At 41.9% G+C, this 17,353-nt stretch overlaps 1 protein-coding gene across 4 annotated transcripts in view; it reads left to right on the top strand.

Annotated features, from left to right (window-relative positions):
- The window catches only part of LOC135546546 (CMP-N-acetylneuraminate-beta-galactosamide-alpha-2,3-sialyltransferase 4-like), a 75,355-nt gene that overhangs the window by 41,325 nt on the left and 16,677 nt on the right, over positions 1 to 17,353 (top strand). For 3 of the 4 annotated variants that reach the window (XM_064975059.1, XM_064975058.1, XM_064975062.1), the window contains 3 exons: positions 12,358 to 12,429; positions 13,365 to 13,437; positions 13,794 to 13,886. In XM_064975059.1, coding sequence (XP_064831131.1) covers positions 12,408 to 12,429; positions 13,365 to 13,437; positions 13,794 to 13,886 — 188 coding nt within the window. In that variant the 5' untranslated portion in view covers positions 12,358 to 12,407. Of the gene's footprint in view, positions 1 to 2,943; positions 2,966 to 12,357; positions 12,430 to 13,364; positions 13,438 to 13,793; positions 13,887 to 17,353 lie in introns of those variants that run through there. The other variant, XM_064975061.1, reaches the window with a different exon arrangement.

Here is a 17,353-nt window from a genome sequence, read left to right as displayed (position 1 = left end):
TTATAGACCACCTTCTGCTCCCAGCTGTGCCCTGGACACCATATGTGAATTAATTGACCCCCATCTATCTTCAGAGCTCGTGCTGTTAGGTGACCTAAACTGGGACATGCTCAACACCCCGAGCATCCTACAATCTAAGCTTGATGCCCTCAATCTCACACAAACTATCAATGAACCTACCAGGTAAAACCCCAAATCCGCAAACACAGGCACCCTCATAGATGTCATACTAACCAACCTTGCCCTCCTAATATACCTCTGCTGTCTTCAACCAGGATCTCAGCGATCATTGCCTCATTGCTTGCGTCCGTAATGGGTCTGAGGTCAATCGACCACCCCTCATCACTGTCAAACGCTCCCTAAAACACTTCAGCGAGCAGGCCTTTCTAATCAACCTGGCTTGGGTATCTTGGAAGGATATTGACCTCATTCAGTCAGTAGAAGATGCCTGGTTATTCTTTAAAAGCCAATTCCTCCGTTTGGCCGCCTTTCCTTCCAGTTCTCTGCTGCCAATGACTGGAATGAATTGCAAAAATCACTGAAGCTGGAGACTCATATCTCCCTCACTAGCTTTAAGCATCAGCTGTGAGAGCAGCTCACAGATCACTGCGCCTGTACATAGCTAATCTGTAAATAGCCCATCCAACTACCTCATCCCCATACTGTTATTTATTTTGCTCCTTTGCACCCCAGTATCATCTTGCACACCTATCACTCCAGTGTTTAATTGCTAAATTGTAATTATTTCGCCACTGTGGCCTATTTATTGCCTTTACCCCCATTTTCTTACCTTATTTGCACAGACTGTATATATACTTTTTTCTAATGTGTTATTGACTGTATGTTTGTTTATTCCATGTGTAACTCTGTGTTGTTGTTTGTCTTGCATTGCTTTGCTTTGTCTTGGCCAGGTCGCAGTTGTAAATAAGAACTGTTTTTGTTCAGTATTTGGTCAGGACTGTTTCTATAATTTATAATATGGCTATTGTACAATAAGGAGTGTCCAAATATATGGTGGTTACCTCCCGCATCAGTGTATTCAGGCTCAGAACCTGTTCTTGCATTGAAATCTCCATAAATAAGCACTTTACCCTCTGCCTGAAAATATGATTTTTGTATGGAGATTGTCAAAAAACTGATCATAATATGATGAATCTGAAGGAGGAGCATAAGCTGCACATATGAATACATTGTCACAGTAGATTGTATCTTTTGTTAAGTTTTAGCCAAATGTGATTAGTACCTTACCTCTCCCTATCAATGCCTCTCTCTTTATGAATCTCTCTCGCTCTTTTCTCTCTCTATCCCTGCCTCCCTCTCTCTCAGCCTCTCTCTCAGCCTCTCTCTCTATGCCTCTCTCTCTATGCCCCTCTCTCACTCAATTCAATTCAAGGGGCTTTATTGGCATGTGAAACATGTGTTAACATTGCCAAAGCAAGTGAGGTAGATAATATACAAAAGTGAAATAAACAATAAAATTGAACAGTAAATAATCCACTCACAGAAGTTCCAAAAGAATAAAGACATTACAAATGTCATTTTATGTATATATACAGTGTTGTAGTGATGCACAAATGGTTAAAGTACAAAAGGGGAAATAAATAAGCATAAATATGGGTTGTATTTACATTGGTGTTTGTTTTTCACTGGTTGACCTTTTCTTGTGGCAACAGGTCACAAATCTTGCTGCTGTGATGGCACACTGTGTCACGGTCGTCCTCCTCTTCATTTGAAGAGGAGAGGCGAGAAGGATCGGAGGACCAAAATGCGGCGTGGTATGTGTTCATGATGAGTATTTAATAAAAGAAAGCACTGAACACTGAATACAAAAACAATAAACAAATAACGACCGTGAAGCTATAAATGAGACCTGTGCTGACACAATCAACTAACAGACAATCACCCACAAACAAACAGTGCAACCCAGGCTACCTAAGTATGATGCTCAATCAGAGACAACTAATGACACCTGCCTCTGATTGAGAACCATACTAGGCCGAAACATACAAATCCCCAAATCATAGAAAAACAAACATAGACTGCCCACCCAACTCATGCCCTGACCATACTAAATAAATACAAAACAAAGGAAATAAAGGTCAGAACGTGACACACTGTGGTATTTCACCCAGTAGATATGGGAATTTATGAAAATCGGGTTTGTTTTCAAATTCTTTCGATCTGTGTAATCTGAGGGAAATATGTGTCTCTAATATGGTCATACATTGGGCAGGAGGTTAGGAAGTGAAGCTCAGTTTCCACCTTATTTTGTGGGCAGTGTGCACATGGCCTGTCTTCTCTTGAGAGCCAGGTCTGCCTACGGCGGCCTTTCTCAATAGAAAGGCTATGCTCACTAAGTCTATACAGAGTCAAAGCTGTTTTTTTTGTTAATTCTTTCCAATGTGTCAAGTAATTATCTTTTTGTTTTCTCATAATTTGGCTGGGTCTAATTGTGTTTCTGTCCTGGGGCTCTGTGGGGTGTGTTTGTGTTTGAACAGAGCCCCAGGACCAGCTTGCTTAGGGGACTCTTCTCCAGGTTCATCTCTCTGTAGGTGATGGCTTTGTTGTGGAAGGTTTGGGAATCGCTGCCTTTCAGGTGGTTGTAGAATTTAACGGCTCTTTTCTGGATTTTGATAATTAGAGGGTATCGGCCTAATTCTGCTCTGCCTGCATTATTTGTTGTTTTTAAGTTGTACACAGAGGATGTTTTGCAGAATTCTGCATGCAGATTCTCAATTTGGTGTATGTCCCATGTTTTGAATTCTTGGTTGGTGAGTGGACCCCAGACCTCACAACCATAAAGGGCAATAGGTTCTATAACTGATTCAAGTATTTTAAGCCAGATCCTAATTGGTATGTTGAATTTTATGTTCCTTTTGATGGCATATAATGCCCTTCTTGCCTTGTCTCTCAGATCGTTCACAGCTTTGTGGAAGTTACCTGTGGCGCTGATGTTTAGGCCGAGGTATGTATAGTTTTTTGTGTGCTCTAGGGCAACGATGTCTAGATGGAATTTGTATTTGTGGTCCTGGTGACTGGACCTTTTTTGGAACACCATTATTTTGGTCTTACTGAGATTTACTGTCGGGGCCCACGTCTGGCAGAATTTGAACAGAAGATCTAGGTGCTGCTGTAGCCCTCCTTGGTTGGTGACAGAAGCACAAGATCATCAGCAAACAGTAGACATTTGACTTCAGATTCTAGTAGGGTGAGGCCGGGTGCTGCAGACTTTTCTAGTGCCCACGCCAATTTGTTGATATATATATGTTGAAGAGGGTGGGGTTTAAGCTGCATCCCTGTCTCACCCTGTGGGAAGAAATGTGTTTTTTGCCTATTTTAACCACACACTTGTTGTTTGTGTACATGGATTTTATAATGTCGTATACTTTTCGCCATCACAACTTTCCATCAATTTGTATAGCAGACCCTCATGCCAAATTGAATCTAAGGCTTTTTTGAAATTAACAAAGCATTTTATTTTTAATTTTTATTTTACCTTTATTTTACTAGGCACGTCAGTTAAGAACAAATTCTTATTTTCAATGACGGCCTAGGAACAGTGGGTTAACTGCCTGTTCAGGGGCAGATGTACCTCGTCAGCTCGGGGATTTGAACTTGCAACCTTTCGGTTACTAGTCCAACGCTCTAACCACTAGGCTACCCTGCCGCCCCAAAGCATGAGAAGACGTTGCCTTTGTTTTGGTTTGTTTGTTTGTCAATTAGGGTGTGCAAGTTGAATATGTGGTCTGTTGTACTGTAATTTGGTAAAAATCTATTTAACATTCGCTCAGTACATTGTTTTCACTGAGGAAATGAGTCCGCTGTTAATGATAATACAGAGGATCTTCCCAAGGTTGCTGTTGACGCATATCCCACGGTAGTTGTTGGGGTCAAATTTGTCTCCACTTTTGTGGATTGGGGGTGATCAGTCCTTGGTTCCAAATATTGGGGAAGATGCCAGAGCTAAGGATGATGTCAATGAGCTTTAGTATATCCAATTGGAATTTGTTGTCTGTATATTTGATCATTTCAGTGAGGATAACAACAACTAGAGGTCGACCGATTATGATTTTTCAATGCCGATACTGGTTATTGGAGGACCAAAAAAAGCTGATACTGATTCATCGGCCGATTTTATTTATTTATTTATTTATTTATTTATTTATTTGTAATAATGACAATTGCAACAATACTGAATTAACATTTTATTTTAACTTAAAATAATACATCAAATCAATTGAGCCTCAAATAAATAATGAAACATGTTCAATTTGGTTTAAATAATGCAAAAACAAAGTGTTGGAGAATAAAGTAATATGTGCCATGTAAGATAGCTAACGTTTTAGTTCCTTGCTCAGAACATGAGAATATATGAAAGCTGGTGGTTCCTTTTAACAGGAGTCTTCAATATTCCCAGGTAAGAAGTTTTAGGTTGTAGTTATTATAGGAATTATAGGACTATTTCCCTCTATACCATTTGTATTTCATATACCTTTGACTATTGGATGTTCTTATAGGCACTTTAGTATTGCCAGTGTAACAGTATAGCTTCCGTCTCTCTCCTCGCCCCTAACTGGGCTCGAGCAGGAACACATCGACAACAGCCACCCTCGAAGCAGCGTTACCCATGCAGAGCAAGGGAATAACTACTCCAAATCTCAGAGCGAGTGACGTTTGAAACGCTATTAGCGCGCACCCCGCTAACTAGCTAGCCATTTCTCATTGGTTACACCAGCCTAATCTCGGGAGTTGATGGGCTTGAAGTCATAAACAGCGCAATGCTTGAAGCACAGCAAAGAGCTGCTGGCAAAACGCATGAAAGTGCTGTTTGAATGACTGCTTAGGAGCTTGCTGGTGCCTACCATCGCTCAGTCAGACTGCTCTATCAAATCATAGACTTAATTATAACATAATAACACACAGAAATACGAGCCTTAGGTCATTAATATGGTCGAATCTGGAAACTATCATCTCGAAAACAAGACGTTTATTCTTTCAGTGAAAACGGAACCGTTCCGTATTTTATCTAACCAGTGGCATCGATAAGTCTAAATATTCCTGTTACATCCCCGAGCTGACAATGTAAAAATCTGTCTTGCTGCCCCTGAACAAGGCAGTTAACCCACCGTTCCTAGGCCGTCATTGAAAATAAGAATGTGTTCTTAACTGACTTGCCAAGTTAAATAAAGATTAAATAAAGGTGTAAAAAAAAAAACGGCGAAATCGATGTCTAAAAATACAGATTTACGATTGTTATGAAAACTTGAAATCAGCCGACCTTTAATATATACATATATATCTATGCTTCTCTCTCTCTTGCAGTGTATGCTGGTAGTGTTTGGTACTTGAGAAGCCGTGTGTAGTTGAGCTGCGTTTTTCTTATTGATGCTTTCTTTTCCTTTGTATTTTCTATGGTGGAGGGTTAACACACTGTTCGTTTATCGGTAACCACTGTTTTTTTTTCAAAGTTAAGGAGGATGAGGACAGACTTTTAGTTTCCTGGGGTTTGGAATGTGTGGTGTCCGCGATGGCTTCACTACCTAGCGTGGAGGAGACGCGCGTCAGGTGTGTTCCTGAGAAAGGAAGTAAGACGGAAGAGGTCCTGCTCGCCATCGGTGAGCAGGTAGGAGCTGAACTTATACATGAATGAACAGCACTGTGGTTGTGTTCATGAAAATAGTGAATTTGGTGGGTAGGCTCAATGCTAGTGAAATATTTGCAAGGAATGTGTTGGTGCCGATTTTTCGAGGTCAACGTGCAGGTGGGGCAATGAGATGCAGGCAGCAGAGGCTGGGCCAAGTCATGTTATGGATGGGGGTGTAGATGAGGCTGGTCTAGTCATGTTATGGATGCTGGTGTAAATGAGGCTGGGCCTAGTCATGTTATGGATGGTAGTATAGATGAGGCTGGGTCTAGGTCAGGGATGGTGGTGTAGATTAGGCTGGGTCTAGTTAGGTTATGCTAGTGGATGAGGAGAGTATAGGGGAAGCGTAAGAGATTAGGGGGGAGGGGGAGGGTGTCAACCGGGAGAGGGAAAATGGGGAGATGAAAGGAGGTGGGAGGGGAGACGGCTGGGGTGGTCAAAGGCACCAAGGAACCTTTGCCTGGTGCTTGGTGGGAGGCCCCCTACCATAGAGAGGAAGGGCAGGTGGTCAGGATGGGAGATGGTGATGGGGAAGGTGAGTCTGAGGAAGAGGGTGATGAGAAGTTATTTTTTGTCAGACTCCTCCTCAATGGGTCCGGAGCTGACAGCCAGTTAAGCGGAGGGGTCAAAATGCACAGTGAGGGAACTGACAAGGTTCCTGAATGAGACTAAGAGGAAAAATGTTCATCTTGAGGCTTTTTTTCTCGATCTGAGAGTTTGTAAGATCAGTACAACATGCTATGAAAAATGAGGGGCATGGTGTCCTCTCACCCAGGAAACGGTTTAAGTTGAGTAAGTGGGTCACAACCGTGCGTAAAAGTCTACCTTCAGACGCTGTTCAGATTAATTGTTTTTTTTCTGGCACTTGGGCTTTTTGAGCATTTTATTGGTCTCTTTCTTTGCTGGCTTTTCTCCCACTTCTAATGGAGACTCTTTGGGTTGGATCGCTTAATATAAATGGCGCCAGAGATGCAGGAAAGAGGAGTGTGTTGGGTGAATATGTAAAACAAAGTACAAGTACAGGTGTTGTTTCTTTATGAGACGCATAGTAATGTGGTGAATGAAGTCGATTGGGGACTCAGGTGGAAAGGGGCAAGTGTGTTGAGCCATGGGACATATTTTAATGCAGGGTTGCTCCTCAAATGAGTTGTGTAGGGGTAGGCTGCTTGTAGTAAAAGCAGAAATGAACAACATGGGTTTTGCCTTTATAAATGTGTATGCGCCTAACACAGGGGGGCTTCTATTTGGGTGTTTTAGACAGGAACTCTCACAGGTAGCGCCTGAGGAGACGCTGGTGGTCGGCGGGAACTGGAACTGTACAATGGTTTTTACGAAATATAGAAATGGGGAGCCTCATTCAGGGTCAGTGGGAGTGTTAAGGGACATCATTAATCAGTTCGACCTTGTGGATGTTTGGAAAACTATATATCCTGACACAAGACAGTATACATGGGTGAAGGTCTTTGGGGCTAGGGTGAGTGCAGCCTGACTTGATTGATTTTACATGTCCAGCAATCAGAGCAATAGGCTGTTAGACGCTACCATTCTCCCGGTGGGTTTTTCGGCTCACAACATAACCATGGCTCAGCAGTCTATTTCATCAGGGCCTCGGCATGCATTTTAATGGAAGTTTAATGTAAAGCTCTTACAAGATTCAATTTTTTTTCTTAGGTTTCCAGATATTTTGAGGAAAGGTGGGGGCAGCAAAGAGAGGAGTATAAGTCTCTGAATCAATTGTGGGATGTGGGGAAAGTCCAAATTTGGCTTTTCTGTCAACAGTAAACAGCTCTCTCATCCTCCAGAGGCTAGGATTGGGGGAACTCGAGCGTTGTATTAGTGAGATGGAGGTAGAGATGGTGGGGCAAGGCAATGTAGTCCTCCAGGCTAATTTAGTTGAATTACGTAGGGACCTGGGCAGTTTTTTCCAGGTTAAAGCAAAGGAAACACTTGTAAGAGATGGACACTCCCAGCTTCTTCTTCTTTTGTTTGGAAAGACAGAGCGGTGAAGCAAAGGGTATGCATTGTCTACGGCTGTCTGATGGGCAGGTGACCTCTGTGGTGGGGAGATGCGGGAGCGGGCTGTAGAGATTTATACTGAGTTGTATAGGGCAGAACTGTGTGATCCTATGTGTGCTCAGGTTTTGTTTGCAGAACTCCCTATGCTCTCTCTGGCACAGTGGGATGAAATGGACATTCCTCTGTTGTCCCATTAACTGGCAGAGTAACCCAGATGTCCCCTGGCCATGCACCAGGGCTCAATGGACTCCCAGTGGAGGTTTCTAAAAAAAATTGGGGATTAATTGGACTGGACTTATTTTGCGTGTTGCGTGAAATATGTGTCTCTAATATGGTCATGCATTTGGCAGGAGGTTAGGAAGTGCAGCTCAGTTTCTACCTCATTTTGTGGGCAGTATGCACAGTCTTCTCTTAAAGAGCCAGGTCTGCCTACAGTGGCCTTTCTCAATAGCAAGGCTATGGTCACTGAGTCTGTACATAGTCAAAGCTTTCCTTAATTTTGGGTCAGTCACAGTGGTTAGGTATTCTGTCACTGTGAACTCTCGGTTTAGAGTAAAATAACATTGTAGTTTGCTGAGTTTTTTTGTTAATTCTTTCCAATGTGTTAAGTAATTATCTTTTTGTTTTCTCATCATTTGGTTGGGTCTAATTGTGTTTCTGTCCTGGGGCTCTGTGGGGTCTGTTGTGGAAATTATAACTGAGAGAGACCGTGATTTCTTCAAACAATCATCTTATTTAATATAGATTATTGCTATAATGAGACGAGTCAAGTTGGGCCAAGCAGCTTAACCTTTACACAAATGCAGAGTTCTTTATATAGCTGACACTAAGAATAATTAGTCATGGTTGTTTCCACCCTTCCCATGCAGATTGGGGCATCATAAACCACTCTGAGTTCAACCTGTTGTTATCTGCACGGGGTTGTTATCTTAACCCAACCCTGGCTTAGTTTCCCAGTTGCAAGGATGATTTTGAGACAATGAGGGATGGTTCTACTCATAAGCTATCTCTAGTAAAACACATTATTGTCTATGTAATACAGTCTTTAACTAATTTGTCAGCTCAAGCTCAATCTCTCAGCTCAATCTCTAGTGACCATACGCCCAGATTAGCTGAATGAGTGGAGACTATAAAAACACAGACACTAGAAGGATAGAAATGTCTTACTATTATTTAAATATTAATTGTTAACCATTAATATCAAATAGATCAGGTAAATATGAACTTAATTTTCTGTTTGTGAATACTAGGGGACTCTCATCGCTCTGTAGGTGATGGCTTTGTTACGGAAGGTTTGGGAATCGCTTCCTTTTAGGTGGTTGTAGAATTGAATGTCTCTTTTCTGGATTTTGATAATTAGCGGGTATTGGTCCAATTCTGCTCTGGATGCATTATTTGGTATTGTACACCGAGGATATTTTAGCAGAATTCTGCATGCAGAGTCTCAATTTGCTGTTTGTCCCATTTTGTGAATTCTTGGATTGTGAGCGGACCCCAGACCTCACAGCCATAAAGGGCAATGGGTTCTATAACTGACTAAAGTATTTTTCATTGGTATGTCAAATTTAATGTTCCTTCTCTCGCTCTCTATGCCTCTCTCTTGCTATCTCTATTAGAGGTCGACCGATTATGATTTTTCAACGCCGATACCGATTATTGGAGGTCAAAAAATGACGATACCGATTTATCGGACGATTTTTGTAATAATGACTATTGCAACAATACTGAATGAACACTTTTATTTTAACTTAATATAATACATATGGGCTTTTGGAGGGGTGTTCTTAAGGTGATTCCACAGGTTGGTGGTATGTTTTGATTTAGCCGTTGCTGACCCCATGCTTACATCTTTATCACAAATAAGACACCTTGCTTTCCCTGGTGCTAATTCCATGTAATAGTCCCACACTGGTGCTCTGCTTTTCTCTGTCATCTGTAAAACACACACACAGCTCTGAAGTGACAATGATACTGAAGAGTCTGCTTAAGAGACAAATACTCTCAACTGTTTGAATAAAAATAGAGTTTAAGTTACCTGTGGTGAATGTTGAAAACAAAAACTGTAATTTCTAAATGCAGGAAATCCTATTTTAATAATGGACATGGGTAGAATTGACTACCAAAGTGCAAGTCATAAATCCCATGACACCTTCTACCAAATCTGAAAAGAGGTTCCTTCATTCATTTATTCCATAGGATATTTTTAGATTCACTTAAAATAAGGTGTGTGTTTCGTGTAGGCTTACACCACCTTGCCAATTGTATAACTGTGTAGATATCCATAGGACAAGGTAACTCTGATCAATATTGGCTAAATATCAAATCAAATTTATTTGTCACATACACATGGTTAGCAGATGTTAATGCGAGTGTAGCGAAATGCTTGTGCTTCTAGTCCCGACAATGCAGTAATAACCAACAAGTAATCTAACTAACAATTCCTAAACTACTGTCTTATACATAGTGTAAGGGGATAAAGAATATGTACATAAGGATATATGAATGAGTGATGGTACAGAGCAGCATAGGCAAGATACAGTAGATGGTATCAAGTACAGTATATACATATGAGATGAGTATGTAAACAAAGTGGCATAGTTAAAGTGGCTAGTGATACATGTATTACATAAGGATGCAGTCGATGATATAGAGTACAGTATATACGTATGCATTGTTTAAAGTGGCTAGTGATATATTTACATAATTTCCCATCAATTCCCATTATTAAAGTGGCTGGAGTTGAGTCAGTGTCAGTGTGTTGGCAGTAGCCACTCAATGTTAGTGGTGGCTGTTTAACAGTCTGATGGCCTTGAGATAGAAGCTGTTTTTCAGTCTCTCGGTCCCAGCTGTGATGCACCTGTACTGACCTCGCCTTCTGGATGATAGCAGGGTGAACAGGCAGTGGCTCGGGTGGTTGATGTCCTTGATGATCTTTATGGCCTTCCTGTAACATCGGGTGGTGTAGGTGTCCTGGAGGGCAGGTAGTTTGCCCCCGGTGATGCGTTGTGCAGACCTCACTACCCTCTGGAGAGCCTTACGGTTGAGGGCGGAGCAGTTGCCGTACCAGGCGGTGATACAGCCCGTCAGGATGCTCTCGATTGTGCATCTATAGAAGTTTGTGAGTGCTTTTGGTGACAAGCCAAATTTTTTCAGCCTCCTGAGGTTGAAGAGGCGCTGCTGCGCCTTCTTCACGATGCTGTCTGTGTGAGTGGACCAATTCAGTTTGTCTGTGATGTGTATGCCGAGGAACTTAAAACTTGCTACTCTCTCCACTACTGTTTCATCGATGTGTATAGGGGGGTGTTCCCTCTGCTGTTTCCTGAAGTCCACAATCATCTCCTTAGTTTTGTTGACGTTGAGTGTGAGGTTATTTTCCTGACACCACACTCCGAGGGCCCTCACCTCCTCCCTGTAGGCCGTCTCGTCGTTGTTGGTAATCAAGCCTACCACTGTTGTCGTCCGCAAACTTGATGATTGAGTTGGAGGCGTGCGTGGCCACGCAGTCGTGGGTGAACAGGGAGTACAGGAGAGGGCGTCAGAACGCACCCTTGTGGGGCCCCAGTGTTGAGGATCAGCAGGGAGGAGATGTTGTTACCTACCCTCACCACCTGGGGGCGGCCCGTCAGGAAGTCCAGTACCCAGTTGCACAGGGCTGGGTCGAGACCCAGGGTCTCGAGCTTGATGACGAGCTTGGAGGGTACTATGGTGTTGAATGCCGAGCTGTAGTCGATGAACAGCATTCTCACATAGGTATTCCTCTTGTCCAGATGGGTTAGGGCAGTGTGCAGTGTGGTTGAGATTGCATCGTCTGTGGACCTATTTGAGCGGTAAGCAAATTGGAGTGGGTCTAGGGTGTCAGGTAGGGTGGAGGTGATATGGTCCTTGACTAGTCTCTCAAAGCACTTCATGATGACGGAAGTGAAATATAAGCGGAGATATAAAAAAAATATACTTGTGTATTGATTTTAAGAAAGGCATTGATGTTTATGGTTAAGCACACATTGGAACAACAACATTCGTTGATTGTTTTTTATAAGATAAGTTTAATGCTAGCTAGCAACTTACGTTGGCTTACTGCATTTGTGTAACAGGCAGGCTCCTCGTGAGGCAGGTGGTTAGAGCGTTGGACTAGTTAACTGTAAGGTTGCAAGATTGGATCCCCCTAGCTGACAAGGTAAAAATCTGTCGTTCTGCCTTATTCCTAGGCCGTCATTGAAACTAAGAATGTGTTCTTAACTGACTTGCCTAGTTAAATAAAGATTAAATAAAGGTGTAAAATCTGCAAAATCGACACCCAAAAATACAGATTTCCGATTGTTATGAAAACTTGAAATCAGACATTCCGATTAATCGGTCGACCTCTAATCTCTATGGCTCTTTCCCACACTGTCTGGTGCATAGTCACTGGAGACAGCCAATTCCACTTTTTTCACAATGAGCACAAAGCCAGAGAAACACTGCAATGATTATCATCAGTCAGTGCTCCAGAGTCCCCTGAAGTGACTGTGTAATCTACGTATTGTCTTGGTGTTTCATTTCAATCCCAGTTTCTCATTTATCATCCTGGTGGAGAAAGATGTCATTTATTGTGCCGTTTAAGGCATATGGTTATTTTAATTTGCTGGCGTCACTCCTGTCCGATTGAGCCTGATGTTATAGGTGCTAATATGCTGTTCTTCCTTCACCTTCCCCCTCAGGGTAACATCATGCGCAGTACCGAGATGAGAGGGCGAAGGAGCATGTGAAGATGTCCCTAAAGACTGCTAAAAGTAAGCTCCCCCGCTGCTTCCTTACAGGAGTTGTCAATACACCCCTGCACATACAATACTTTAATCAGACATTTAACTCCTGTCTTCATTTGTGGTTGTTGTTCTTGAAATGAAAAACATGGAATAGTTTTGTTTTCTACTGTTTTCTTTACTTTTCTTTTTATAGAAGGTTTACAGTATTTGTACAAATCTAGCCTGGTACAGTTTCATTCTTTCAGTTCACTCAAGCTTTTGGTAGATGTAGTGTTACACAATAACATCCCTATGTTATCTCTCACATACCAGCTAATTTCAGTTTGCCTAGCTGCTGTGTTGAAAATGAAAAGCCAGTCCAAGGTTTCTCTGACTCTGTTAATGGCAGTACCAGAAAGCAGATTCAGCTCGATGGAGACCATGTTTAGTTTGGCACTACATGTTTGCCTTTACCGTATTAGTAGCCATTTGTATTCCTGGAACAAATGTGTGGGAAGTATGTCTATGAGCTGGAGGACTGCCCTCCCTCCCTCCCTCCTAAGCCCCTGTACATGTAGACCACTGTCTGGGCTGGGGGAGTGTTTATCTACCAGACGAGAGAATGTTTGTGGTCATTGACATGTTGCTAGTGTGGAGGTAGAGGAGACTTTTGTTCGGCAGAGTTGTTTGATGTGGGAACTGAAAGTTCTAGGGGCTGCTTTGTTTTTTGTTTATTTACTGCTCAAGTAATAGCACTCCTCCATTCCACTCCAGTGGATGTTAAGTTAGTGATACTGTAGGAAGTGAAGATCTGCCTGCAGCCGTGCCTGCCTGCTTGCCTGCAGATTGGATCTCATGCAATCTCATGCCATAATTAGCAGCAATTTGAAATATCATAGACTAGGATTTTACCACAGGCTATACAAGAAAAGCATTATGTTGGTTTCTAATCTATTGCATGTGGTTGTTCTCTCCCTCTCCAGGATGGTGCTTTAGACTGTTCGCTGTTGTACTGTTCTTAGTCTCCTACTACTGCTTCCACGTTTTCCTTCAGAGGTAAGGCTTCTCCTGCTCGGCCCTCAGGCCTCAGCCCTGGTCTACTGCCTGGAAGCTCCCTCTCTGGAACAGCAGGCAGAGCAATCACGTAGATGCTCATCTATGCTTTACTGAAGGAAAAGGAAAACTTGAAATAAGGCCGCTGCTGAATCACAACATGTTGACAGCCCACTCCATTCACCTAGCCAACATCTTGTCTACCCACAGCTTTAAGTGGGTAAACGGCAGTCAATTTAGGCCTTCAATAGATACCCACCCTTTACATTTTTTTAAACTAAAGTCACTGGGCACGGTGAGTGTTTAAACAGTCAGCAGTTTTTGTCCCAACTGTGGTGATTTGTGTGCTGTTCTTTCAGTTATGGAGGCACCAGCAAGTCTCCTTTGACTCCTAGCAAGTCACTGTGTGGCGGCTGGCTAAAGCAGAAGAAGTGGGAGAGCCTCAATTTTAAGTGAGTAATGCAGTGTCTGTCTTTAAAACGAGGAGGGTGGGGGTGATGGGTTTCAGTCAAACTAATTTCTGCCAATGCTTTTACTGGAATGCGAGGTGCCAGCTTCTTTTGACATTTGGGGGCTGTTTTCACCCGGTCACCAGTAAATTTAATCATTTTTTGTAAGTAGGAACAATTGTATTATGAAAGGAAATAATTTTCTACAAATTGACTCAGTAAAGTAAATTGTATGGAACAATTGTTTAAGTTGAAACTGCTGATGGATCATCAATGAAAACAGACCCCTAAGAGCAAGTCTGTTTTTTTAAAGGAGCTTTCGATTCACACAATTAAATGTTTTTTTCAGGAGGACAATGGACAAATGTATTTCTCTAGCTTGCTGAGTATCTTTGTCCAGGACACTTGAATGGTCCTCTATTTTCAGTTTATTCAACTGGGTATGTACTAGAGCTGCTCTATTTCTGTGCACTGCTCAAGCGTTCAACAGTGATATGCTCCATCCAGCAACCTTGGGGTCAGCCATTTCTTTCTCTGACCACTAGACCATTGAGTTCAGTTGGCCTCCTCTCAGCTCCCCTCAGACATGACCTGCAAAATATAGAGATTAACAATGCTCCATTTTCTCAAGATCAATACTGTTTACCAACTGATTTTGATTCATGTGTTGAGAAGGTCAGGTCATTTTTCACATGCAAATCAGATGCTTAATTACAGTATCAGACACTGGGAGGCCTCTGTCGTGTCTTTACTATCATTAACTGAAGACTGATAGTTTTTATCAAAGATTCTCTGTAATTAGTTATTACGCGATTAGACTGATTAATCATGTAACCGTAATTACTAGGAAGTCGGGGCAGCAAGGAAAAATATTCAGATTACAAAGTTATAATTTCCTAAAATAACTTTTCAGATATTTTATCTGATCAATTAGTCTTTGAATTAATGAATGATTTACTTTACCTCACATTAGTCTCATTCAAAACATCGTAAATTGTTGGTTATCTGCACAAACCCAGACTTCACTATGAGTCATCCATACATCAATTGTTTAAATCATTTATTTATTACTAACTAAGTAATTCACAGAAATGCATAAACAAACAAACAAACAAGGTACATGTGGTTACATGAAATGATAGGAGAATGTGCCCTAGTGGGCTAAACCGGCATGGCGGCTTGTTAGACAAAAGGGGAAGTGGGGGTCGACTAAGAAGTCACTACAGAGTGATAATTATAACAATTGAAATGCTAATCCTTTGCACATGAACGCTCACTCATTCGGGAACAATTGCAATCAATATATATATTAACGCTCAGTGTGTCGTCTTGATCGCTGGTGAAAAGTGTTTCTCTTTTGTAGAATTGTCTGTCTCTCTCCCTCTCTCTCTCGGTTTGGTTAGGGGGGATAGTTCAGAGTGACATTTGTTGTAGAATGGATGTGTCGGTGGTTGTCGTTCTTTGCGTTCAATGATACCGAATTCCTAGCTGCAGACTAGTAATTAATATCAAAGACTTGTTCTTATTCTGCCGGTATCGATAGTCTAAGAGTTTAACCACGTGGTATGGTTAAAAGATTCAGCAATGGTCTACAACCTTTGTCTCCCCTAATGGAGAAAAACATGGTCTGCAACCTTTAGCCATCTCGTAATTGAGGTAAGCTCGGTCTGCTGATCGAAAACCCGAGTGAGGGTTTTATTCAGAAGGGCCGAAAATGGGCTGTCCCAGAATGCCTGACCCTAACTGGGCTCAGGGGCGGACCTCTGATTTAGTTCAAATCAAAAGGGAATTGTATTTTTCTTCATTAAACAGTCCAAAATCATATTACACAATTATACAAACAGTATCATATTCACTCATTCATCTTATACAACAATTAGATGTAAATCTCATATCTGAGGCTATTATATTAACAGTGTTACGGTAATGTGGCCACACCGTCTCCCATGAGCTTCCCCAAATTGTGACAAACGGACCAGTTCGTAGCTGGATTCTTCACCGATCTTTTATACTTTCTCTGGAACATGAAATTTGTTTGTACCTCAGGTTCTGTGAGGTGGAAGGATTTCCTTTGTGAAAATTGACTCTCTCTATACTGTGTGTCCTTGAGGAGATCCTCAGGAATTTACGACATCTCTCTGACCACAGCAACATAGTTGAAGGAGGAAAGGGGGAGGCAGGGAGAGGGGGATGGGGCTTGCTATACCCAAAGAGGCCAACGTCATGACACCTCCTAGGCAATAACAATGTCACTCTTAATTGGAAGCCCCCAAGTTGTCCCTTAGTCTTTCACTGACAACTACAACTGGCACACCATGGTAATATATCTCAATGACTAACTGTTACTTACTCGTAAACAGCGGGTATCCAAAGCATAATCCTCCATGTTAAATTCCAACCAGAGAACAAACACCAGGAGACAGTAATAGACTAATACATTTTACTAGTGTACTAGATGTTTGTCTCACCCCTTTCCTTGGAGTCTCAGTACTGTACAGTACATTCAGTAAGTATTCAGACCCCTTTACCTTTTCCACATTTTTGTTACTTTACAGCTTTATTCTAAAATGAACAATGTTTTTTTTTCAGTCTACAAATAATACCCCGTAATGACAAAGTGAAAAAGTGTTTTTAGAAAAGTTTGCAAGTGTATAAAAATATAAACAAACAGATATACCATTTTTACAAAAGCATTCCGACCCTTTCCTATGAGACTGAGATAATGGCACTGCAGGGGATGGCTGCTGTTTTACGGGCTCCTAACCAATTGTGCTATTTTGTGTGTTTTGTTTTTGCATAGTTTGTAACTTAGTTTAGACATAATGTTGCTGCTACCATATTTTATGACCGGAAAGAGCTGGATATCAGAACAGCGATTAATTACCTCGAACTGGATTAATATTTTTTTCTTTAATGAGTTTGACTCGAAGGATATACTGTTGCTCACAGACCAGCCCAAATCCCCATCATTCACATGAAGAAAAGATGGAGATACAGGGGGCGCAGATCCGGGTGCCTTGGGAGAATTTTTCGACGAGTGGGTAACCCGCCTCTCCCATCTGTACTATTGGCCAACGTGCAAAGACTGGATAATAAACTGGATGAGCTCCGATCAACACTATCCTACCAACGGGACATTAAAAACTGTAATATCTTATGTTTCACAGAGTCATGGCTGAACGGCGACATGGATAATATACAGTTGACTGGGTTTTCCGTGCATCGGCAGGACAGAACCGCTACGTCCAGTAAGACGAGGGGTGGTGTCTATTTGTCAATAACAGCTGGTGCGCGATGTCTAATATTAAGGAAGTCTCGAGGTATTGTTCACCTGAGGCAGAATATCTCATGATAAGCTGTAGACCACACTATCTACCAATCTATCTATAATCTATATTTTTCATGGTTGTCTATTTACCACCACAAACCGATGCTGGCACTAAGACCACACTCAATGAGCTGTATACGGC

Source organism: Oncorhynchus masou, chromosome 9, assembly GCF_036934945.1.
Source record: "Oncorhynchus masou masou isolate Uvic2021 chromosome 9, UVic_Omas_1.1, whole genome shotgun sequence".
Lineage (NCBI taxonomy): Eukaryota > Metazoa > Chordata > Actinopteri > Salmoniformes > Salmonidae > Oncorhynchus > Oncorhynchus masou.
The sequence above is the reverse complement of the archived record's forward strand: the minus strand, read 5'-3'. Positions and strand labels throughout refer to the sequence as shown.